Source organism: Eretmochelys imbricata, chromosome 2 (genome assembly GCF_965152235.1).
Source record: "Eretmochelys imbricata isolate rEreImb1 chromosome 2, rEreImb1.hap1, whole genome shotgun sequence".
Lineage (NCBI taxonomy): Eukaryota > Metazoa > Chordata > Testudines > Cheloniidae > Eretmochelys > Eretmochelys imbricata.
In genome coordinates this window covers 138,072,754-138,099,080 of record NC_135573.1, presented here as the reverse complement: position 1 = coordinate 138,099,080, position 26,327 = coordinate 138,072,754, and the positions used below count along the sequence as shown (strand labels likewise).

Below are 26,327 nucleotides of genomic sequence, written 5' to 3'. Positions count from 1 at the left end.
CACAAATGTGTTGGCCATGCAACTGCCCAGAAATAAATTCTACTTATGCAGATTGTCAGAAGCGTTAAGCTTTTCTTTTAAAGCAATCTGAGTAGATCCTTTCTTTTGATCAGAATTGGTGAAGAGACATACTTAAAATGATTACTCAAGTATCAATTTATGTCCAACAAGAACAAAAGCATTTTATAGCCAATTTCTTCATTTTTTCTGTGTCAAAAGAGGTTATATTTGACCTAATGTGCAGAAAACTAGTATGCTACTCTAGGGCATACTAGAAATATTTATAAATATCCCTTTACCTTTCAAATTTCTTCAGCATACTAAGAGCTCTTTCAGTGGTTGGAATCCTTTCAAAGGTGATATCCATAAAGGTCTTTAACTGATTCTGGAGAAGGAAAAAGGTTATGCTGAGGAGAGCTCTGCAGAGTGTACATATTAAATATACAAAGTACTACCTGTCGGTGTGTTTATCACATACTGTACATGAACACACACTACTTACCTGATAACAGCTGCAATTATCCTACTTTCGATGTTGTGTAAAAAGAAAAAAAAAAGCAGAAAAGCAATCTACCTTTCCAGGTCCCTCTGTAGCTACAGAGATCACAGAAGCTCTTGTCTTCTCAACTGTTCAACCACATTAACAACTATAATCTGAGGGAACGCTTTCCTTCTCCAAGGCAGCTAAATCAAGCTCTCACACGGATATTGGCTTAGTACAGCAACCTCGTTCTCCCATCAGCTTTACATGGCTCCAGTGGTTAGGGAACCTAAAGTGTGTGCAATTTGTCTGGATTATACAGCCCCCTGAGAGCCTGCATTTGAGGATTAGGGGTAGGAACTTCTCTTTCGGGAGAAATAGGAGGAGAGGTGCTTAAGTTCTGTAAAAGTGAGCATCCTCTACTATTCCCTGCGCTGGAATACTATGTGTGTTTTGGACTTTATGCACCAGTCTGGTTTTACCGGTAGACAGTTAAATGCAATGTGTAGCCCCTATAAACAGTCCCAAAGGCTGTATCCATCTCAGGATGGATAGGAAGTGATAATCCACTAAGGCTCTGTGTGATATTGGAGTGGTATTAGATTTATCATTCATTCTAAATGGAAATTTGTATTTTTGATCCATGAGCAAAAGCACTTTAAGTGCTCCAGCCATTAAATCAGAGCTTGCATATGTAATGCCAACAGACCCCGGTCGTTGAGATCAAACCTGGGACCTCTGGAGCTTAGTGCATGAGCCTCTACCGCATGAGCTAAAAGCCAACTGGCTATTAGCTAAGGTTGTAGAGCAGACTCATTTAACTCTTTTTTAAGTGGTCTTGGTGCCACTAGATGGGACAGAACACCACACCCAGGAGGTGTGTGGGTTATACATAAACAAGTTGATATTGCCTCAAATGGACATTTTCCCCTTTTGGCATTCCAGTCAATTAGCAGTACTAAACCTAGCCCCCCCTAAAATCACCAAGCACTTAATTATGCAACTTACATGAAGGTCACTGGTCTGTTTGCAAAACTCTTCATAGTCCTGGTCAAAATCAGTCTTTCGTTGATCTAAAAAGTTGTACTCCTTTTTCTTCATGATGGCAACAATGCTCTAAACAATTTTTGAAAGAAAACAAAATATCAGAATACAGTTGCCTTATCAAGCAATCTGTCATGTTCAGTTACTTACATCTGTTGGGTTTACAAGGTTGTGTTCTGTGGTTTCTACTACAGATACTAAAATCTTCATTTTTTCAGATGCATAAACAAAACAATCTGAGTGACAGACAAGGAAAATAATATAAAACAGACCACAGGAGTGGCACTTTAAAACACTATTGTAACAGTTTTAATGTAGAAACTAATAGAAAATTCAAAGCCTAGTGATTTTCTCATTTCAACATATTTGTTACCTATAAATAATTTTTTCTCATACAAGTGTGCAACACTTCCATACAATACACTCTGGTGCAAAGTAGTAGTATATCAGACAAAGCGAACAAAAGTTCATGTTAAATTTCTAACAAAAACACACCATTAATAGTATTCTCCTTTAATCTATGTATTCTGTGATGAAAAGAGGAACATTCAGAACCACATTCCACTGCATGAACAGCCCTAGCATTTGTTACCTGCCCACTGTTCCAGCATTGCTGCAGTTTGCACAAATGGAAGCATAGATTGGTTGGCCCCCTGACACCAGTAGCCGATAATACTGTTAAAAGTTGTGTTTGCTCCTGCTGATCAGCCACAGTTCAGCATGCTAGCTGTTTGTCATGCTCCACTTATCATTCAGGTCCAACCCCATATTTTTCATTGGCATAGATGGATTCACCATTGTGAAGAAATTTTAATCTAAACTTACTGATTTTTCCCTTGTTATAATGATTTCTTCCATGAACAAAGTAAATCTAAGATAGCAACTAAATGACAGACTATTACATTTGTTCATCATATTCAACTGATAAATGGACTCCAGAAACCTTTACTTGTCAAGTGTTTCAGCCAACCACAAGACAGTGGATACCTATGACACTGTCACATAGTTCAGTAATTTAAATAAGGCTGTTACTATTCAATAGCAGCATGGCCTCATAATGACCTTCAGGCCTTTTTTTTTTAATTGGCCTTTAATTTTTACCATCAACAGCTTAACATGATATGTATTAGTTCAGAATGAAGCATAAATTTTCTCCCCCTGAACAGAGGGCCTGCATAAAACTCTTAACACAGGGCTTCAGTGGTGCAATCGATCTTGAGTGTGTCCATGGAGTTTTACCCTAAGACCATTATCAAGACAATTCTTTACTGGCAACTCATCTTAAGGCACAGCTGTAACAGTGAAACATCAGCACCAGACAACCTAAACAGGTGACCTCCCATCACAATGTTCAAACACTATGAATTTCATTTTTATACTGATAGAATCATAACATTGTGCACTTGACTGTGAAAGGAATAGTGAGGAAAGGAAATAAGGAATCCATGTATCTCTGCCCTAACCTCTTGCATTTATCCATGTTTTGCATATTTTGCCTATTTCACCCCAACCTTTCTTGCTTATACTCCCTTCTTTGCACATTTATCCCTCCCTCTAAACCTCTGATGGAAAATGCTTATTTAACAGCAATTATATTAACTATAAAAGTCTCATGCATTCAAGTAGATTCAACAATACACATCTTTGATAACGGACTAGTACCCAGTAAGGTTAGTACAGCCTATTTTTAAAACTTCTCCATAGTCTGTCATCTGCATTTGTTGATTTAATTCCAACTCTCCCTAATGATGTGAGAGGGCAAGATTTGCTTGGTGTGTACCTGATATTTTGTTGCCATAACTTCCAATCCTTCAATCTTTGATTCTTGCAGAACTGAGTAGGTTGTAATGGTACTGAAGACATGTATAATTTTAACTAGACGTCGATGAAACATTTCAAATTTTCCAAAGATATACATCTCACTAAAATCAAACTGTCTTTCAGCTGGATTTTGTTCTAGTTTTTCTTTTGTCTTGTGAAAACAATTTTGATACTCCTTGGAAACAACAAAATTGAACAAACATGACAGACATTATAAACATTTCATTTTCATAATCTAGAATAGAATTTAGACAGTCACCATTTCTAATCAGCTGGGGAGGGGGGTAAGTTTGATCAAGTAATCACCTGTCTACACTACACAGAGTCTTTAGTGCAGTTCTTCTCTGACAAATTAGGTTGAGAAATGGCATCATGGGATTCCACATTCATTATGTCTTCGTATTCACAGATTCAGTTTGCTTATCACATCCTTAGCTACATCAAAATAACCCTTCAATGACACTATACAAGCGAACTCAAAAGTGGGAATTTAATTAACATGTAGAAAAAGAACCCAATTCACTTTCCCTTAGTTGGGCAGTAGCTAGAGCAAGGTTTATCTTATCATAAAGGCAGATATGACTGACAACAAACCAAATACTGTAGTTCTGCTGTGTAACAGTGTCTTCAGTTTTCCCAAATCATTTCCTATAGTAAAGCACTGCATAAATTCTGTTGCAACAAAGACACTTATTCTGTCTTGTGTGGACTGCACCAAACCTTACTATAATCAGGTTAAAAAAATTGTTCTGTCAAGGGTCAGACTGAACAATTTAATATCACTCGTACACAATTTCTCTCGCAGATAGCCCCATTTAAGTTGAGTACAATTACTCTAATCTGAAGGACTACTGAAGAGCCAGGATTTTCACAAGTGTGTAGTGATTCTGGGTGTTGAACCTGTAACACTTTAAACCATTTTCTAAGGTTGGATGCTGAGAACTTCTTGAAAATCCACCCCCTTTACAGTGTTTTAAGTTCAGCACCCAGAATCACTAGTCTTTTGAAAATCCTGGCCCAGACTGCTTGCTTGCCCCTGACAATAAGGGATTCATAATCTATCCCTACATTCGTGAATCGGACTAATTCCAAACTCGTGCTTCTCAATATGCAAATGAAAAATATTTAATTTAGATATTAAGGCTTGATTTTTTTTTGTAAAGGGGCTCGAAGGAGTTGGTTGCCAAATTCCAATAGGCTTTTTTTAAAAATCCCCACCTTAGACTATAGGCAGTATGCAAATCTCCAGAGTGTGCTCTGGTTAAGTTCAGCAGCTCCTCCAAGTTACTAGGTTGCCATGTATTCACTCTAACAATCCACCCACCTCCTTGCCATGACTACCATATTTCTGGAGGAACTCAGAGGGCAAGAAAATCCCAAACATTGCAGTGTTAACAATATCTATGTGGAAAATTTTAAGTCCCTTAGTGATTTAGGAGCCCAAATGCCATTTTCAAAAGTCACTTAGGCATTTCAAAAGTTTACCCATAATCTCTTCTGGAGCTAATTAAGAGTTGAGGAATGTTTCCTTCCTGCTTTTATTATTCTTTCTAGATGTAATGACCAACATGCACCGGCTTGAGTGCCTAGAGCTACCCTCATATTTAAGCACCCAAACGAAAGCTTATATTTAGGTAAGTAGGTATGGAGTTTGTAGTGCAACTTTAGGATTGGAAATTTTATCCATTGAATATATGCTGCCAGATTTTGATTATAATTATTCTAGGTTAAATACTTAGCTGAACTTCAATTAAGGAAATGGAGTTACACATGAGATTTTTCCCAGGGAAAGTGAGATCATAGTTTGGCCCACTGTTTTACTAGAGAACTGTCTTTCACTTTTCAGTATGCAATGAATTCTTTAATGTCAGTCCCTGTTAGACAAAGGCAGAGAATACACCACAAATACCAACAGGACCAAGGCAGTTGGAAACATTTGTAAGAATCTATGTAAATTTCATTATGGGATTCTCTCTGAAGAAAAGTACTTAATATTGAATGACTCTAAAGTAGTTAGTGCATTTGGAGAGAGACTTTAAAACAGGCTCTGTACCCAGGACTTTCAGAATATGATGACAAAGGAAAATACCACCACAGCATGAGGTCACTACATGCAAGTTCAGGGGTAGAATAGGTGCAAGGAAAGGGATGTAGAGAAGAGGACCCAAAATGTCTTGGCCACTTTTGCATACTTGATTAAGAAGCAGTGAGGCAGTCTTTACGCACCAGGAATGAAGGCAGTCAGTCACTCCCCAGACTGCATGGGAGAACATGTCCCCCCTGTTCTTCTACACCAGCAGTTAGATAAGGGAGTGGGGTGGGAGAATCCAGTCCTGAGGCCACACATTCTTTGCACTTTTATTTATCACACAGAGCTTTAAGGTTACCTGTTTAAGTTTAATAGCTGCTTGCAGTTTCTCCATAACCATCTCCTGAGGCTGGTCCCAGATGGTGGCAGTCTTGTTAGTTATGTAAGCTTTACATGCTGTTATCATCTGATTTGTTACCTAAGAATAAAATTAATTTCTATTCTTATGAATAGGTCAGATTTAACATGCTTTGTTTTCATTTCATTTTATGTCCCCCATTTACTTGCTACTGGCCGACTGCACATGAAGTGCCAAAGCTTCCAGTCACGTGTGTAGACAAATGGTTTCACCTCCAACAGCCAATCTCAATTCCATTCCCCAGCCAAAATGCTGCTGATCAAGTCACTACACAAGAGATGGGCTATTCTAGAACTTTAAATGTGCCAAACGAGGTTGAGGTGACAAAGTGATTTTGCGCCTTGTGAGTGGAGTATAACTAGTTATGTCCCAGATGACTGCACTGGGAGGGAATAAATAAGAGGCATTCTTAAACTGAACTCCTATTTTCATGCAGGAATGAGGAGTGATAGTTAAGAAATGAGCTAAGTTAGCAAAACTGTTTGTATACAGAGCGCAAAATTCACAATTGGCAAAAACAGCTGTAACTCCATGGAAATCAACACAATCACACCTGCTTATGGCCAGAGTGAGTTTAGCCCAGATTGTCTTTCAAAGATTCCCCACAAGGGCTCAGTGAGTTTTTAAACCCTTGTCATGGTTATTTTCATCATTTACAAGACTTCAGTCTAGATTCTTTTGATCGGCATTTTAATGTAGTCTACATTCAAAGGAGAGTCAAGAATTCTATACATTGAGACAAACGTGGTCTCACTAAATGTCCAGGATCCCTTTGTGTTAGTCTCCCCATGGGATCTTTTAATTATAAGTAAGCTGGATGTTTTGTACAGAAAGTGATATTGATACAAAGAGAGTATGTTGTGTGCACCCACCTTCACAAACAGTGAGGTTATCTTCTCAGAGGTATTGTAGTAACGTGAAATGCTGTGAATCATTTTTATTGCATTTATGAGACCTGGAATAGCATCTACCATGGACACCTAAAAGGAAACACCATAGGTCTCTCAGTGAAATTCACCACTGCCTTGTACTTTGTATGATTTACAAATATGCAGAGAGAGTACAAAGTGTCACCTTTCTAATTTGACAGTCTCTTTTCTACTGTGCATTCCCTTTACTGCATTAGCTAACCTATCTGATAGCCCAACCACTGTGATTAATTTGTCTGATTATTTTGAGAAAAATCTTGCAATTCAGGCTCAGACAACAGAGATGCAAAATGGAATCTAGAAGGGACAAATAACTAGGGCCTTGTCTACACAATCTTCCACTGATTTAACTATGCAGTGTTGTTGTAGCTGTATTGACCCCACCATATTAGAGAGATAAGGTGGGTACGGTAATATCTTTTATTGGTCCAACTTCTGTTGGTGAGAGAGACAATCGTTCAAGCCTACACACAGCTCTTCTTGGCACAGTCAGGCACTTAGAAGCCTAAATCTCACTAACAGTAATTGGGATTTTTGTCCCCTTAGTGACTAAATCAGATAGGTGTTGCAATGCTGAGCACTGCAATGCCTCAATATCTTTACAAATTCGGGCCATGGTCTTTGACTAAGTAAGTTATAATGAGTAACAAATGAAAAAATAAACCTCCTCAGCCTAGCTTTGGCACAGCTCTGAACACCCAAAATTTATTTTGAAATTAGTAAAAAAAGAGTCAGCATTGCATGTCCTTGGATGTCACAGAAACTGAGGCATTTGTCAGATCTGGCCTGGTATTCCCTAAAGAGGGAACACTCACTACCCAGTAACTTGTTTTTCAGTGACAGCAGACTATAAACCTGTTTGGGGAGCTTGGAACTAGCTGCAGAGATTCTGAGGATGCAACGTACTGTTACATGACTTTGAAACCGTCAGTGAAGCCTATGAAATGGAAATTTGCTTTCAGTTCCGCTGCTATATCTTTTCATTCAGGGAGGCAAAAGTTGTACTTACAGGGTCACTGTTGTATAGGGGGTCACAGCATTTTTCCAGAGTGTAGAGATACTTCACGTTGTCTTTGGCTTCATTAGCGGCATCAGTGATGCGAGTGTCCAGCTGTCGCCAGCTCTAAAAGAAAGAAGTAAAAACCAAAAATAATTATTTTAAGAAAAATTGAAATGTGAAAGATATTGTACCAGGTGAGGCTCTTGCCCTCTGTATCACATCAATAATTTCATTACAACCTGCAGCAACAGATAGGTAACTAAGCACAATAGAATGAAGTTAGTATTACAGTCTATTTTCCACTAGATGCCTATGTATATAATACCCATTAAAGCTAAATTAATTGATCCAGAGAAGAACAGGATTCCCCCTATGCGTAGATATGGCTACATCTACAAAGCACACCACTTTCAGCGTCATGTAGGGTACATGCAGCTACACGCTGCAGTGGAAAGCAGGCTGCGCCCACACTGCAGTGTGTAGCTACATGTGTCAGGGAAAGGCTCTAGCAGTGGGAAAGGAGCAAAGACAGACTTCAGCAGCATCCTAGTTTTGGAGCCTTCCTCCACCGCCAGAGAAGGCTCTGGGCGGCTGGGAAAGACTCCTGCAGCAGGAAGCTGGCAGAACCTTTCCCCACCTCTTTCCTGCTGCAGGGAAAGGCTCCTTCAGTGGGACATCACACTGCTAAACATAGAAGTGTAGATGGGGAGGTGCTGCTTGGACATGCAGAGAGCCACATAGGGTATATATCACCTAAGCAATGCCTCACGGTCTATACTGATATTTACATCCATGCCAGGGGTGCTACTTGTGTACATACTCTACACACCACTGAATAGAGTGTGCAGCATAGAGGTACCTTATCAGTTTGGTGGAGTTCCCAGTTCAGCATCTAACTTGTCTTCACTTCATAGTCTGTTACACCTCACCCAGACAGTTGACATAATAATGTTCGAACAGCAAGTGGCATTGCCAGGGCACATTTTATACACTGTGTTCTATGTATGTATCATGTGATGCCATGAGATAATGAATCTGCATCACTCTCACCAAGACAGGTGAAGTTCTAAAGGCAAAATGATTTTTTTTTAAATTGGAGAACACTTAGTTAACATTCCCCTCAAGCATAGTGGTAAATCCACCCAGATCCCTCTGCAATGCTTGGGAGCCCTGAATTCCAAGAACTTGCAGAAGCTGCTGCTGCTTACAGGTTATGGGCCTGTGGAAGAAACAAAGCACAAGAGAGGGAAGTGATGACCAGCATATGGTAGGGAAAACTACTTTATCCTTTCCCTCATTCAGAAAATGCCAGATGCTAGGGAGCTGGCTGGTGGCAGACTATCAATTTCATATATGATTTCAACACCTGAAGTGGCTACTGGAGCAGCACTTAGATCAACTGCTACCAACAGAGGGAAGTAGTGAATGGAAAAAGAAACCTCTTACTGCAAGTTGCAGAGCAGCATGTGGGTGGGAAGGATAGACACTGGGAGTGAATGTGGTGGAGTTATCAGAAGAGGCAGATTAAGGTTTCCTGGTGTCCTGGGCCAGAGAAAGTGGGGAGGCTTTCCCCAGGCCTTCGGCCTGCAGTCCCACCCCCATCCTGCCCCTTCCTGCCCCTTTCCCTATGGCCCTGCCCCGTTCCATCCTCGGTCTCACCCCATTCCACCCCCTCACTGCGGCCCCACAACCCCTTTGCTCCTTTCTGTCCCCTCTACTGCAGCCCCAAGACCAGAGAAGCTCTGTCCCCACCCCACAGCCCTGGGGCCAAAGTGTGGAGTGAGAGCTCCCCCAGCCCTGAAGCTGCGGCAGGGAGCAAGAGCTCCTCCAGTGCCAGGGAGGCAGCCAGAGTCCGGGTGCTGGAGCTTCCCCCACCACCCTGTACTTCTGCAGGGGACCAGGGTTGGGGTGCAGTGTTTTTTCCTCACCCTGCCCACCTGGCATTTCTGTCAGGGACTGGGGTCAGGATGCGGGGGCTTCCCCCTCCCCACTCTGGCTGGTGCTTCCTTAGATTTCTGCTGGGGATGAGGCACCCATTTTTCCAGGGCCCCCCATTTGGCCAGGGCCACTGGGCACAGGGCCCATCAGCTCACTGGATAATCCACCACTGGCTATCAGGAACTGGGCTGAGAGGAAGCAAAGTGACACATGATAAAATGGATGTTTTGGATAGGTGGTGAAAGGAAGAGCATCTGGGGAGAGTGACACTTGAGGAGGCTCTCCTGCTTGAAATTCGTGTTTGGGGGGTCCATGACTATTAAGCCAATTCCTCTACCTGATAGATTTCTGAAGCCATTAGCTATGTGCATCTTATTTAGATAAACAGAAATGCCATCAAGTGGAATGTAAGGAATTGTTTTGCTTGGCCACAAATATGGGGACTATCAATTTTATTTTCTTCAACTACCTGCTGTTCATTCTAATCTGTTTTATGTCATAATCAACTTTTCACTGAAAAGCTTTTACTATTAAATACTGATCTGTGATATGCTCTGTAGATGCAGGCCAGTGCTTTATCACCTAATAATAAATATTAAGTCAAATCCCAGTCTTTTCCTCAGTCCCAGTTTAGTGTGTTGAACTTCAAAAAAATATAAGGGGCAATAAAAAGAGTATATAACATCAGGATTTTGTCCATTAAATATACTGTATATCCTGGGAAACTAATGCTGTATGTAACCTATTTTCAGTCTTTAGTTCTGTTTTAAGTTAACAGAAACCTTCAGAAGTCTGGATTTAGCAGCAGCAAGTACTCCCAGCACCGCTTTCACATCTGGGCTCTTCAATTGGTCCAAAAGGTAGTTGAATTTAGACAATCGTTTCTTCCAGTGATCCAGTTCTGCTCGTGGCCCCAGGTCATCAGCTTCTTTCCTCAGCTGATCATTTTCAGCAAGGACCTTGAATCACACAGCAATATATCAGTGACTGATATGGAAGTGCTGCTATTTATCTGAATGGATGGTAGCGATATGAAGTCTCCTATTATTACTGACATCCACCTCCTGTCATCAATGTTGTTATACACCCAGTTTTCTATGGTGGTCCCAGGATATTGGCAAGATAAGGTGGGTGAGGTAATATCTTTTATCAGACCAACTTCTGTTGGTGAAAGAGCTGACAAAGAGCTCTCTGTGTAGCGCAAGCGCTTGTCTCTTTCAACAACAGAAGTTGGTCCGATAAAAGATATTACCTCAAGCACATTGCCTCTCAATTAACTTCCTGTGACAAGTTAGGAGCTAGGCTTCCCCCCCACCATCCTTCTTAAAAAGCCAAACTGACTCGATTTTGCTTAAAACTGTAAATTTGAGTAGAAAATGGGCATTTCTTCAAAAAGCCAGCGTAAAAAAATCAAATTAACATATTAAGACTTGGATAGCTAGCAAAAGTGTAACCTTAAGTCTACCTTAGGTCAAGCATTTACCTTAACACACTGAGATCATTACTTTCACTTTGTTTCATCACCGATTATGACAAAGCTTCTAAAAAGACGATAATATTCTGATAAATCAAAGAGAAGGGTTTAATAACCAAGTCCATTTGGCACAGGATAGGTGAGGGAAGGAAGCTAATAACATTTCTGCTCCTTTACATCCCATGACTACGTTGTGCTTTCTCCTCTATAGTCTTCATTGCAACTGCAGTACATCAAACTCCCAAAATTAAGTGATGCTATTAACAATTTTAAATTGTTAACTTACGTAAGTTAATGCTTTTTAGTATTAACTCCCCACAGCCTATAACTGAGTCCCAAGAACAGCACCCTTAGACCTCTCTAATCTACCTAGATTTTTACATCACTCACCACAGTGGTATTTGAGTACCCTAGGCTAAAACCTGCTTGCTGTACTAAGTATACAATAGTGACAGCTTTAATAAGCCTATTTTCCTTTTAGCAATGCGTGGTTGCAGTACAAAAATGAGATTTTACAATCTTTTGGCAAAAGGAAAATACCCTGAAACGTTGCCAGCTGTCTTTACTGTGCACCTACATCAAGATCCTTGCATTTCCTTCATGGCTTTTTTTTTAAAATTAAAGCCACCAGAAGTCAATGCTGGTTTCTTTGTGATTTTGTATTTCATCATTTAGGAGGTCTGAGATGCAAGAATTAATTTCTAATTAAGGAAATCAGTGCGACTTAACATAAGACAAGTTTTATTTCTCATACTAAAAAAATTGCAATCTGCATATATGTCCATTACAGAGCCCTGTTTTCAATGGACTTATATAATTTAACCCTAGATAATATACTTTGATCTACAACACAGAAATTCACAGTTTGGGAATCATTTTTTTTTTAAATCAATTTGGTAGTTTGACTTGGTGCTTGTCTACACGAATACTTAGTTTGCAGCAAGCTGGGATGTAAATCTTCCCCATACTATTATGCGATGCTCTAAAAGTCTGGTGTGGCAGCAGGTTCATTACAAAGTTCCCTAGGGCATTTTTAATCTATCCAGTTTTGAAACAGGAGTAGGTCAGTGTGTACTATGGAAATTTTCGTGTGCAGCAGCAGGATCCCCCCACCCCCATAAACCGGTGCATAGAAGGCTGGAATACGGAAGATTTATACCACAGCTTGATGCAAACTAAGCATTCATGTAGATACAAGCCCTTATCCAAGGACACAGAATATAGTAATTAATACTCAGCAGAATATAGCTTTTAAAAACACGATACTACCAAAGTATAACAATACGAAATAATCAACATGTAGTTCATAAAGGATTCACTCATTATGTTTGTGCCAAAAACAGGTACAATAGATGTATATGTATCAGAGCACTGTTTTGGAGTGGAGAAGCCGAACAAGTGCTGTGCTTTACAAATAAGATCAAGCCCTTAGCGACAGCAAGGAAGCTTACTTCTGAGCATCATGGCTAGCATATACTGTATGCATTGATTTACCAGTTACAGATGGGTTGGAGCTCTGAATAGCATACTGATTAGAGAATTAAGTGCATATGTGGCCACATTCGTAAATACTACTTCTTTCTACCAGTTCTGGGCTTAATGCCACTTGTGTAAACAGGACTAATCCAAGTTTCACTGACATTCATGTCAGAACAGTTGGCAATGTTTCAGATCTGTGCAGCGCATCACCTGTTCAATTTGTTTGATCCATACTTTCATGCAGGCCTCTATTCTTTCTAGAGCTTCTGTGCTGTTAGCAACAGCCAGATAGTCTGAAGGTCCCTTTAGAGTTTTCAAGTCATATGTGTCACACTTTTTCAGATTCACCTAAAAGAGGAAGAATTAAAAATTCAATAAAGACAGTGAGGACAGATACCTCGGGAGTTACCATTTCATTTGAAAAATTATTGCTTTGCCCTCATGAAGAGAGGCCTGCTTTACATGCCCACAGTTACTCTGAAGTTACAACACTGGCCCTCCCTCAACAGCCCAGCCTAAACTCCCTGTGGTGATGTGCAGGCATCAGCAGCCCAGAACCCCCATGGTCCCAGATTCTAGCCCTGCAAGTTCTTACACTGCAGTATATGTTGTTGCCTTTCGGTCTGCAGTTTAGAAAAAGCCATTGAAAGGAATTCTGGGGTGGCCAGCAATGCAAAAAGCACCAGGCCACTTTCTGCAACAGCAGCAATGTTAGGTTCATTTTATAGCATACATGCTGACAATCTTACCTTTTCCATCAGACTCTGCTGAGCTCCTGACAAGACACTAACAAATCCCTCAAGGGAACCAAGGAAGTCCTGCCGAATATTAGCTGCTTGCTGAGGACCACCAATCTCACCCCAACCTTGGTTCATAGTCTTGATGACCGGAATGAAGATTTCTGACAGCAAATGGTGCACGCTTTTTAGTAAGCCACCCTGAGCAGTATCCAGCATATTGAAATTCACTTCCTGAAAGAAGGGATATGATGCATATCAAACTGAAAATAAAGTTGATTTAGATATATGTATGTGACTATATAGGCTAGTCACATTATAGGTGCTTGGAGAATAAGAACTTCAACTCCTGTTTTTTAGCAAAGGTTGCAAGAATCCTAGTCCTGAACAGATTGGCCCTCTTGGGATTGTGGCTCAGTTGAACTGGCTAGCAATGAACATTTCCCTGTTCCAGTTTGTTTACGTGGGGGCAGGCAACTCCTGTCCTCAAAGAAGGGTGAGCCAAACATCTTGATGAGGTGGCCCCAAACTTTTTTTGGAGACATTCATCCAGTATTCCACAAAGACCTAGGCAGAGCCAGAGAGGTCACCATTGGTACACCTGGACTCATTTATTTCCATATTAAACCAAAATAGGTTTCGAGGTCTCAGAATACAATAGTTTTGTCAAGAATATATACACTGAATTTGCCTCTGACAAGGAGTTTGGAGGAAAATGTTCAGACTCCTGGCATGAAAATTTCAAAGGAAAACTTGTTCCCTTGAGTTGAGATCAATGTCAAATGAAGTAGTATTTTAATTGGGGTAAATTTACAGTGTCCTCGGCATGGTACGTGGTCATTTTAACCACAATTTCTATACTTAAACACTTGAGTAAAATAAGTGTGCAGCATATCACCACCTAACGCAGGGTCAGGTAGATTAAAGCAAGCAGTCCATAGGGGACTAACCACAAATACACTGCTGTTTATACAGGGAAATCCCAGAACCAACAACAAAATTAATATTTGCTATGTCAATTTCAGTGATGGAACATACGAAAAGTATCAGATTTTAACATCATAACCAATGCTTTTAATTACTCCTAAATGCAGGTAGCCCATCATATGCTCATCACTCAACTCAATTAAGAGTGAGATTTAAATTTTTTAAACTACCTGAACTAGGGTTACCATATTTGAACAATCAAAAAAGAGGACACTCCACGGGGGAGGTATTTGCTCATGCCGGGAAAAGCACCAATGGGAGCTGCCAGAGCCGCAGAGCAGGGCTTGCAGGTGCCAGCAGTGTACAGAGAGCCCTCCATCCCCGTCCTCCCCATGACCCAACCATAAGAGCCAGAAGGACCTGCTGGGGGGGGCGAGGTGGGGAGTCCTGGCAGTGCTTACCTGGGGCTCCTCCTAGGGTCAGGTCGGGTTGCGGGGGAGCAAGCCCCACCCCCGCAGCTCTGATTGGGCAGGAGGGAGCCGGTGCAGCACGCGGAGACCCCCTGCGCCTCTGTGCCTAGGGGCTGCCCACACTGCAGGCTCCTGCCGGCGGGCGGGCACCGAGAGCTGCTCCAGGAAGCGCCGCCAGCCCTGGGACTTTGGTGAGTGTGGTGAGGTGAGTGGTCCCCGATATCGGGACAAAGGGCATCCCGACCGACGTTTCAAAATCCCGGACGTTTTAGATATTTAAAAATTCCTCCCGCATGGCGATTTAAGAACTAAAAAGCCAGACATGTCTGGGAAAATACGGACATATGGTAACCTTACCTAAACCCATCTTCCAAAGCACCTAAGTGACTTAGGAGTGTAAATCCTATTTCAAGTTAATGGAACTTAGGTGTTTTTGATTAATTTATATAGATTCATCTTTTCTTTATCAAATGAAGCTAATGAATGTTTTTCAAAGGGTAACCCAAAGTAAAGCTTTTACAGTGAACTAGCCTGGAGAAGAGCAAGGCAAGGTTGACTGTGACAAGGCCTTATGCAGAGCTCCCTGGTTACCACCATCTAGGAATTCAAAACTAGTAAACATCTGACTATGACCCCTAGATTAGGAATTATATGGCGAAATGGCAGACATATGCCCCTACTTAAGGATGGAAGCCAAAGCCCTGACCACCTCTCCTGGTGTTATACTTCCATTCTGAAAGATTCCATACCTTTGCTAGTTTATATACCAAATACACACTCAGTGACTGCTTCATCTATAACTGGAATACAGCAACATCTTTGAGGCTGTGTCTATTGTGTATCAGAGTACAACCATTTAAGGCTTTTAGCCCATAGAACTACAGAGTCAAGGACTGAGATACCAAAGCCAAATATTTGATAAAATTTGCCTCTCCTTGCCTATTAGCATCACTTCCATATTTTCCAAAGCAAACTTCAACCATCCTGTATCATCCTACATGCATCCAACGAAGTGGATGTGACTCACGAAAGTGACTCATGAAAGCTCATGCTCCAATACGTCTGTTAGTCTATAAGGTGCCACAGGACTCTTTACCACTTCATCCTGTATCAGTCACCTTGTTATTTCCTGGTTCATTGGAAGAGATTCCAAGAGACATTGTTCGGTGACATCAAAAATATTTACAGCATGGGTTGTAATAAAACCGCTGATATTATTGGCAATGATGCGTTTGGGGTACCTTCAGTCAATGCAGAAACTACAGTTAGTTTGCCTCTGAAGTTTTATGAAAATCTAGTTACCAATTTTGTAGTGATGTCCCTGCATCTTTGTCAGTGAGTTTCTAGCTCTGTCTCAATGATTTATGCTTTGCAGCTCACTCTTAAGAGTAAAACATACTGCATGTCTACTACTACGTAAGCATAACGGGATACATTAAGAAATTCTTTACCATACACCATGCTCTTTTGCTCTATTTTTGATTGTGGCTACTTTCTTGCATGCACTATTAAATAGATAAGAAAAAACTTTAAAGGGTTAAGCACTACATGCAACTCAAGGGATTGCATTAATACAGGATCTTTCAAGATGGACTAAAAATATTTATGCTGAAAGGATTACAAGGAAATATATTTAACTTAACAGTAAAACACTATATTATAAATCATTAAAAGCAAAAAAATTAAAATTTGTAATGACATATCAGATCTCAATTCAGTATATCCTCAAAAATGACAGATCAGTGCTTTATGCTACGTACAAATATTTACATGTTTTAAAATACTTCAGTATAGGATCTCTGGTTGACAAGCACTTTTAATAGTTTACTAGTTACTCAGGAGCCTCAGGACATGCAAGTGGGAATTGACACAGTATAGATTGAGCATAATAGCATTGAAGAACAAGGACTGAGAGACAGTAATCGACAGAGCAGGGATGGAGGAGGTCTGCAAGGACTTCTATACAGAGCTGTTCAAATCAAGAATCGACATCCCTCTTCCAACACTCCAAGAGTCAGAAGAACGCATCCCCCCAGTAATCGTCAGCGAAGTTCGAAGCGCACTATACCAGATGAAGAAGGAAAAGCTCCAGGCAAAGATGGAATAATGTCAAATTATTTCCGCAGGAGGCGAAAAGCTTTGGAAGGCCCTCACTTTAAGATTTAGTCGATATCTTGAAGAAGGAAAAATACCATCAAGATGGAAGGAGTCGAATACCACCTTGCTGCACAAGAAGGGCGATTGAGAAAATCTTAAGAACTACCGCCCTACATGCCTGCTCTCTCACATCTACAAGCTCTTTACAAAGGTGATAACGAACCGACTCTCGCAGAGTCTGGATGAACAGCCGCCGAGAGAGCAGGCAGGGTTTTGAAGAAATTTCAGCATGATTGACCATATATTTACCCGTAGTCAGCTCCTAGAAAGAGCGAGGGAATACAAACTCCCGCTGTGCATTGCTTTCATCGACTATGAAAAGGCCTTCGATAGCATCGAGTTTAATGCAATGTTAAAGGGGCTCGCAGAGCAGGGCATTAACATGCACTATATCAGTTTGTTGAAAGAAGCGAATACTGGATGTACAACAAACATTACTCTCCTCAAAACTCCCCTCCGCATCCCAATCAAGAAAGGCGTAAAGCAAGGAGATCTGATTTCACCGAAACTATTCACCTCTAAATGAACAAGATCAATTGGAGGAGTGGTGTCAACATAAATGGAGAACGATTATCCCATCTCAGATTCGCGAATGACATCATACTAATTGCCGAAAGTAACAACCAACTGCAGTGCATGCTACGAAGACTCGACAAGAAAAGCAGTCAGGTTGTCCTGAAAATGAACTGCTGCAAAACGAAATACATGCGATCAGATGTCTTACGAAAAGCCCGAATAACGGTAACAGAAGAAATCGAAGAAGTGGAACAGTACATATATTTGGGCCAAGAAGTTAATATGTGCCAAGACCTGAACGGAGAACTCTCGCGAAGGATTCGGGCAGGATGGTATGCATTTAATTCCATCAAGGACATCCTCAAAGGAAAAATCGACAAGACCGCACATACAAATATCTTCAATTCAACAGTGCTGCAGGCCATGCTGTATGGCAGTGAAACGTGGGCACTGATGGAGAGAAGAACAGCAGCTGTCGGTAGCTGAAAGGGCAATGGAAGAGCTATGTTGGGAATTTCCCTTCTGGATCGCATCCCAAATGAAATGATCAGAGAACGCAGAAGTGTGAAAGATATTGTCGTGGAAAGCAGACATAACAAGATACAATGGGCGGGCCACACAGCACGGCTCATGGACAATAGGTGGACTGCAACCATTGCTGAGTGGTACCCGCGAGAACAGAAAAAAACACCCTGTCAGCCTCCAAGAAGATGGGAAGATGACATTGTAAATGTTTCGGACGAACACGGAGAAGAAAGGCAAGAGTGCGAGAAGAATGGTGGACGTGTTGTAATCGGCGCAGTCTTAACGACAGCTGAAGACTGATCAATCCAGGTGATCCAGGTGACTAGTTACTTTAATAGTTTTCTGCAACATCACCAACTCTGTTCTCCATTTAGATTCTCACACACTAGAATGCTAACATAATCTCTTGTATCAGAGACCCAAGCTATCAAGAGTCTTCATGTTTAGATATTGTGGCAGAGGTCCGATCTTGTCCCTGTGGGTCCCGCGCGTCCAGGTGGTTTATGCGAGCCTCAGAGGCTCACTGTGACCCTCCAGGTAGCCCTTCTCTCTCTAGGGCCAGGGTTACAGTCTACTGAGCCCTTTTCATCATAAGCCAGCAAGGAGGTTTGTGAAAGAACTCCCACGGGCTTATTCCTGAGCAGTTTAGCCTCCTGTCCTGAGAGGGGCCTGTCTTCTCCTCCCAGGAAGTGTTTCTGTAGTGTTGGGTTGCGGGGCACCCGGGCCTGCCCTCTACTCCAGGTTCCAGCCCAGGGACCCTAATGGCAGCAGCTGTTGGCAGCCGACCTTTCATTGCCAGAGTTGCTACATTTCCCTAGGCCACTTCCCCACAGCTCTCCCGCTTCTCTCTCTTAACATCTTCTTCACCCTTACCTTAATGCTCCCTTTCCAGTGGCTTGAGGGTGTCTTCATTATCCAGCCCTTCAGCCGCACTTCCTTTCCTCTGGCTCCGTTCAGCCTGACCAGAGTGAGCCCTTTTATAGTATCAGAGGGGCCTTAATTAGAGTCAGGTATTTGCATTAGCTTAATAGCCTCACCTGACTCTTTGCAGGTTAATTGGAGTCATGTGTCCACCCTAGCCCGGAGCAGCCCATGCTCTGTTCAGTCAGGGAACAGAAAACTGCTTATCCAGTGGCCGGTATATCTGCCTTCTACTACTCTGCTGTACCCAACTGCCTGGGTCTATCACAACATGCATTCCTAATTGTCGAAGGATCACGAGATGAACTGGGTCCATTTTGGTCACCTCAGATTATGCCAGAGTTAAATATTTAATCAGGTAACCTTCTATATTTGAGTACATATATTTTGATTTTCATTGTGTTCTTTGTGCAAAACTTTTGATTCGATCATACAGACAAGCATGAGATAATTTTCACTGCAAATCCACAAGACTAATGTGTGGAACTGCTGGTTGTAAAAACAAAATGTGACACCTAAATAAAGTTCAAGCTTCAGCATCACAGTGCCACTGTTTGGCACAGTCTTTGGTGTGGTCAATAAATCATCACTGGAAATGCCGCTGTTTGTTTTCTTAGACCCTGACACAAATTTTCCCTTTTTGCTCCCCACTTTTCAAATCTTATGTTCACTAACAATGCGCTTGAAGTTGGTGCCACTAGCTACAAGCACAATTGTTTGTGACACACAAACTATGCCACATTTCCTTAGTTACACTCTTCCTTCAGTGGAAAACACAACAATATTCCCTTTTTGAAGCTCTACTCAGTTAACTGCACCAAGAGGTCTCAAATTACAAGCTGCTATGATGCACCATAGAAACTGAATTGAATTTAACTCTCTTATACTAACATCCAGCATTAACCTTTATCTTACCCGATGGATATTCTCTGCAGTGATGGTTTTGGAAGGACTAGATTTAATGAAGAATACGCATACACCGGTTAGAGCAACATCTATTCCCTCTGTCACAAACACTTTAGGTTTCTTGCTTCTTGCCGAGTGAGGACTGGGTCTTGTGCCTGGTAGGCCAAAATGTCCTATAGTTTATATGAAAAAAAAATAGAGTTAGCAATAGCTATGGTAAGATATTCCTTCTAGAAGAAGGAAAGCACTAGCTCAACTTTTTCATACCTAGTATAGGAGATGCTCCTAAACTGAACTGGGAACAAAAGTTTATGAAGGGGAGACTGGGGTCTACACCTGGTTTTAAAAAAAAAAAAAACAATGTTGTGTAAACTTTCACTAAAATTGGGAACAAAATATTTGAAGTTTTAACATGGAAAAATGCCTCAAATTCAGCATGAAAATTTTCATTTGGATACAGTTTTTGAAAAGTTAGTTTTGGTTTTCAGGGGACGGACAGATGGGGATGGACACACACGTTTTCCTCTGGTGAAGCGCACCACAAAGTAAAGACGAAAACAGAGGGTGAAAGGAAACCAAACGTATAGCTTTCCCACCATCCCAAAGAAAAACAAGTCAAAATTGTTTGGTTCAAAACAAATATTTTTGTTTTGAAATGAGCAAAAAGGTGAAATATGGATATTTGTTATCTTTAAAAAATATTTTTCTTTGAAGTGAGAAAGAACTGTGGCCAGCTTTATTAAGTTATACTGTTATGTTTTAAGGTGTGAGGGACAATACCGCGACTAGGAAGAGGAAAGCAAAGCTACCAAGTGCTGAGAAACTCAGTTCTGCCAATAGTATCCATTAGGGACATCTATATGTCCAACTATCCAGTAGTAGCAGTAGTAGAGATTGACTCTAATTTGTTAGTCTCTAAGGTGTCACAAGTACTCCTTTTCTTTTCTCATTTGTTTATTTCTTATGCACGTGAATAGTTACTAAGTAATAAGTAATATTGCTTGTACTGGGCAAGGTTACCTCAGATTAAGGGATACAATATTGTGCCAGCAAGAGGCTAAAAAGAAGTTTGCAGAAAATTTTTAAAGGTAATTAAGTCAGAGTTAAGAACAATGAGAGATGGCCAGTGAGACCACCAAGGTGGCACAGCAATGAGTCAGAGTTAAGCAGAATACAGGGCAGTTAAGTTACCTTTCTTTGGGGTAAAGACCTGCACCGTATGGTTACCCTTTACAAGCAGTGAATGTGAGGAATTGTTTGAAAGATATCCCAATAAGATGGTGATTTGAGAGTGTTAATAATGAGCTAGAGCTTAAACAAGCATCTGAATAATACGATCACACTTCCATCCTGAAGTTTGGCCAAGATCATAAAGCAACAACTTTGTGTTTATTAATGGAAACTAGAAGTACTGCTAGCAAGTGATTGGGGTGGGAGAGGAAAAACTATTACATTTTTATAGTTTAACTTTAGGTTATAAATTAACTTCATCTACCCCTTTTCCCAGTTCATTTGCAAAGTAAATGTCAAAAACCTAAGGGCCTCATTACAATACAAATTAAACCATACAGTTAGGTTAGTAGTTTTTTTTTGCCCTCAAGATACTCAAAGCAAAACTTTTATTGTGCCTTGTCACTCAAGAACTTAATGATCCTTTTTCAGCAACATACCAACATCAGGTCAATAAGCCTGAAAAAGGGAAAAAGGAGGTCATTCATTCAATATGCATGGGTAATTTCTCTAGTCTTCAGACGGTGTAATGTGATCATATTTGTGAGCCACGAGAAAGAAAAAATAATTACTAAAGGTCAGTAAAGTTTTTATCTACTTGAGTAGATAAAAAAATAATTTGTGAAGACACACATGTGTATAAATATATTTGTGCATATGTCAAAGCCAAATGGTATACAGTTGCTTTCAGGCTACACTGAAAGTAGTTAATTTTACCTAATTATAATAGTGCCTCAAGACATGTTTAAGACAGAAAAGAGAACCTGATCTTTTAACCTTTCTCCCACTCCCTGAGTTGATTTGCAAGACTGAGATTTTTCTTTCTATCTTCACTTAGTTTTTAATAGATACTTCCAAGGCTCCCAGTTTCTAGGGATTTAGGCTTTTAAAGAACAAATGGTATCTGAGTTTCTCCTCATTTTCTATTAGTACTAAGTTTTAATGACATTCACAATGCATTCAGAAATAATTTTGTTAATTTGCATCATTAATTGCTTGCCTAATAGACTTTACAGCAAGAGAGAGAGCAGTACTTTAACATCCCCTCTACATTTTGATTAATGGACTTTTTTGTAAGCTGTATTTTGAGCAGAGGGAAAAGTTGACTATTATTGCATGACATGATGGTGCAAGACTGAGTACGCACAACATTCTGTTATTCAAGACATTACTGATTAAAAATTTCATGCTCCTTACCTCATACATTTCCTGCCAAAAATCAGACTGGTGAACTATAAGAATTTCTGGAGATAGATTACAGATTTTAAAACAGGAACTATTTCTTCTGATATAAAAGGTGTAATCTTTCCCACAGTTTTTGCTATAGGCAGTGGCCTGGTAAGAAGCCCAATATGACTCCCCTGTAGTAGCCAGGAGAGTAAAGCAAGCTGCTGGGCTTCTTACCAGGATGTAGCCACCAAATAGCATAGGGTATGCCATTGGGTTCCCTTCCTCTTTTTTGGTATTGCTCTTTGCTAGTAACTGTCACAGATTTTGAAGCTGCCCTATAATATTCTCCTTTCTTCTCTCATTACCCATCAGATGTTTTCACTTCCCTCTTTGCCATTTGTTAGCTCCTCCCTCTTTTCATCAACCTAGTTCCATCCCTCAGTACCTCACCTCTATATTCAGTCAATCCATTCCTCTCCTCTACAACATCCACCCTACTTCAAAATTTAATCTTCTAGCTCCACGTGTAAGTTACACCAGGTGTAACTCTGTCAGTCACTGGCACAGGGGTGTAAGGCAACCTGACTGAGGTTCAGAGTGACTTATGTCACTTTAAGCTGGTGCATTCAGGAGAATCACTCTTCTAAATTATTTCCATCCCTCCTGCAAATGCTTCACTTTTGAACGTAATTCAGTTTATCTACTCTGTTTAAGGTTACACAGACACCATATGACAGAGCATCATCAGAGTTAGTTTACTGAATATGTGCAATAAATTCTGTGAATGCCAAGGATGTAAGTGGAGGGAAATTAGAAGCATGTGACTGAACAAGATTTCAGGTACCTTGATCCTCACTTTATTTAAATTGGAAAATAGCTATGTTTACATATCACCTAGCACAACTTGGGATGCAGCATGTTCTAGTAAAGCAAATAATACTACTACAAGTTACTTAACCAGTTTCAGGTGTCTCCACATCTTGATAGTAGAACATGATATGACGAAATCCTTCAATGGCCAAGAACTTATTGATGCGCTCAATCTGTTAAAAGGTTAGGTTAGATCATTTACATACTTTTCCTAGTTATTTACTAGATAGCTTACCAGCATTCACAAAACCAAGCCTTAAGTACATGCATTTTAGCATCGTTGTTAAATGTGAAAGTTAAGCCATCATGTAAGGCCCAATTCTGCCGCTTTTATTGAAGTTGAGTTTCTTCTACCCCTGCCAATAAATCTACTTAATTTAATGGGGTTACTCAAATTGGTAATTACTGTGTAACATGAGGAAAAGTAGTAGGATCAGGCCCTTCTTTACTTCAGCCATTTACTGTATATTGTGATCATAGTTACAAAAGTTGAGTTCACTGTACATGGCTTCAATTAAGGCAAAAATGTACAGAGAGCTCTTACTCTGTTTCTCCACCACCAGTTTCAAAGGGTGAACTACACTGACTGGCTAAAAATTAGCAAAATGTAGCTGCTGTTACGAAGCAGCATGGCATGAGAAGTCTGTATTCCAACAGCTTTTTGGATGCAGCCATGTTCAAGCCTCAAGGGAATTTCACAGCTATGTTCAGATTTAAGACTACCAAGAATGCCCTACTCCTCTAGCTTCCTTGAGCTACATCTTTGGGATGTTCAGCCTTAGGTAACTGTCTCATAGACCCTTTAGGGCTGTATGAAAGGTAATCAGCAGCTTATTCACCCAGGCATTAACTGGCAGTCAGGGGACTCAGAGTACAGAGCCTATGTTTAATATTCTTTTATAGTGGCTGTACTGGACATGTAGGGGGTATTTCTTAGCACATTCACAAGCAGCCCCTAAAGGGTTTGGCTCCTCTTAGACAGACGACAGCTTATGTTGAAAGTGTCCTTTTTTGCCACTGAAGTGCGAGTGCAGGTGATATCACCAGGATTACAGATCACTGACAATGGGTCACTGAGAATCTCCCACAGAGCAAGTACTTCAATTTTGCGAGATCCTAAAGAAGCTCCCTCTACTAATCAGCATCACATTCATAAGTCTGGGTTTAACCCCAGTTTGATCTTCCATTCTGTTGTGGCCCAAATGTGAACATGGGAAATGAAGGGCTCCACTAAACATGGAAGGGGATTTTACTTCTTTCCAACCTCTCTTGTAAACTTTGCAAATTCTCAGTTATGTATTTTAAACTTAGTATTCTGTAGCCTCAAAAGCTGGAAGTGCAATATAGCTGAAACTGAGTGCAAGATGAGGGAAAAGTAATTAGAGGAGTCTGGTGATCCAGAGGCACGTACAAGCTAACAGATAGCTGCTATAAAAATTACAATAGTAACTCTGAAGCCAGAAAATGTGCTACAGACTCTGTAAAGGTAAAATTCAGCACACCTGGTTACCCTCAAGAATAGCATCTTCCACTTCAGCTTTGTCCAGGTCCACGCAGGAAGAAACAATATCCAATATATAATCATGCCTGCCATCCAGCTGAGCTCTTTTGGCCTCCTTCTCCTCCTTGAGCTTTTGCTGTAAGAAAACATTGACCGTTGGGAGAAAATTTAGAACTGCTCAAGTGATCTGTACAACTTAATTTGCTCACTTTTGAAGTTACATCTCCTTCTTTTGGGGTTTACTTATGGCTGACCTACTTTTAGGCCACAACCTATACTTATGAAAAGTTATGAAATTTAAGTTTTACAGCTAATTTATGTGGTTCAACCATCCGATTTAGCCTACAACTTTATTAACTAAGCATATTATATAGCATCAGAGGTCTTCTCTGGAAGAAATTGCATGAGGTACCATCCATATCAGGCTACATAAATCTACCACAATCCTCAGCTCCTAAGGCCACTAGTCCCTGCTTTTCAGGCTATTTACATATGCTGTTTAAGTCAGGACATGATTCCAACATATCCTATTTGTTATTCATGTAGGATTGCTAAGGGTTTGTGCCGTAAAAGGACAAAGAAGCTCACTGAGGTGGTTGGGATTTCACACATTATCTCTTTAATATAAGGATATGTAATACAAGCAATAAGCCTGAAGATACACAAGTGTTTACAAACACAGTTAGCTACTGCTATTAGATTGTTTTTTTAAATACTATACCTCAGCTTCTAATTAAATTGAATCCCATATGCAACACATCTCATTTGGTTAGAGACAAAATAACCTTCTGGAATAGTTGCTGGTATTCTTGTGCTTGCAGATCACAAGAATTAATATTATTTCATTTTCAATAGAAATTTAGAATTATATTTTGTTGGTGGTAAATCCAAACTTAATTTCCCCAGTGATAATGGAGAATCTAGTAATTCTAGAGTATGACCACAAGTAATATAGCCAGAAGCTGTAGCAGATCCAATAGGCCTTGCATAATCGAAATTATTCCCTTATGTAAATATGCTTCCTAATTATTGCAGGATCTTATGGAAGAATTTGTAAAAATTTCTTTAAGTCCTAGAGACATTTGTTTAGAATGCTTGAATGTGTGGGGAGAGAATTTTTTTCTGTTAACTTATAAAATAGGTGACTGGGTTTTCATTAAGTTGATATGGTTGAAGAAGGCAATGGTAGTAAAATATTAGTTTTGTGCATATTAAGCACAATCTTTTATCATATCTGCAACTCATTTGCTCCCTGGAGACTACAAAAGGATAAAACAAATGACAATGTGCTATACACTCTATGGGCTTCATTCTGTGAGGTGGATAATCCTTAAATTGTCTTAAAAAGAGAACTATATTCAACTATAAAATAGCATCTCACATTTGTCAGCATTACCAGACAGTGCTCATTTGTCCTTTTAAAAAAAATTGTCATATGACTTGAGCTCAATGTTCATTTATCCATGAAGCTGGTTAGCAAACTAATAGAGGGTGAAGTTCCTCCCTGTGATGGGGTCTGTTGCAATTTCTCTGCCTCCATCCCTGCTGGAGACCGTGGCACCCGACACCCCCTGCCTAGGAAAAACCCACTCAACCCAGGGTACCCACAAGAATTAGTTCTCTAATGGCCAGGCAGAAACAGTAACCAATCAGGAGTTGCCAGGCAAGTTAAGAATGCTGGCCTGCTTCAAGCCAGGATGAGTGTGGGTGGAGCTGGGACAAGAGAGAAACACCTCAGTCTAATCCAGAAACGTGGGGCCAGGTTAGGGCCTTTGTTTCCAGTG

General features: G+C 40.5%; 1 protein-coding gene across 1 annotated transcript in view; it reads right to left on the bottom strand.

The window, feature by feature from the left end:
- Positions 1-26,327, bottom strand: part of DNAH5 (dynein axonemal heavy chain 5) — a 308,983-nt gene that overhangs the window by 193,014 nt on the left and 89,642 nt on the right. Inside the window, exons 2-13 of the mRNA XM_077809166.1 lie at positions 24,545-24,679; positions 23,131-23,215; positions 19,782-19,945; positions 13,363-13,584; positions 12,824-12,961; positions 10,443-10,619; positions 7,732-7,845; positions 6,666-6,773; positions 5,734-5,853; positions 3,306-3,521; positions 1,490-1,597; positions 300-385 (exon numbers count right to left, since the gene is read on the bottom strand). Of these exons, the coding sequence (XP_077665292.1) occupies positions 300-385; positions 1,490-1,597; positions 3,306-3,521; positions 5,734-5,853; positions 6,666-6,773; positions 7,732-7,845; positions 10,443-10,619; positions 12,824-12,961; positions 13,363-13,584; positions 19,782-19,945; positions 23,131-23,215; positions 24,545-24,679 (1,673 nt within the window). The remainder of the gene's footprint in view (positions 1-299; positions 386-1,489; positions 1,598-3,305; positions 3,522-5,733; positions 5,854-6,665; positions 6,774-7,731; positions 7,846-10,442; positions 10,620-12,823; positions 12,962-13,362; positions 13,585-19,781; positions 19,946-23,130; positions 23,216-24,544; positions 24,680-26,327) is intronic.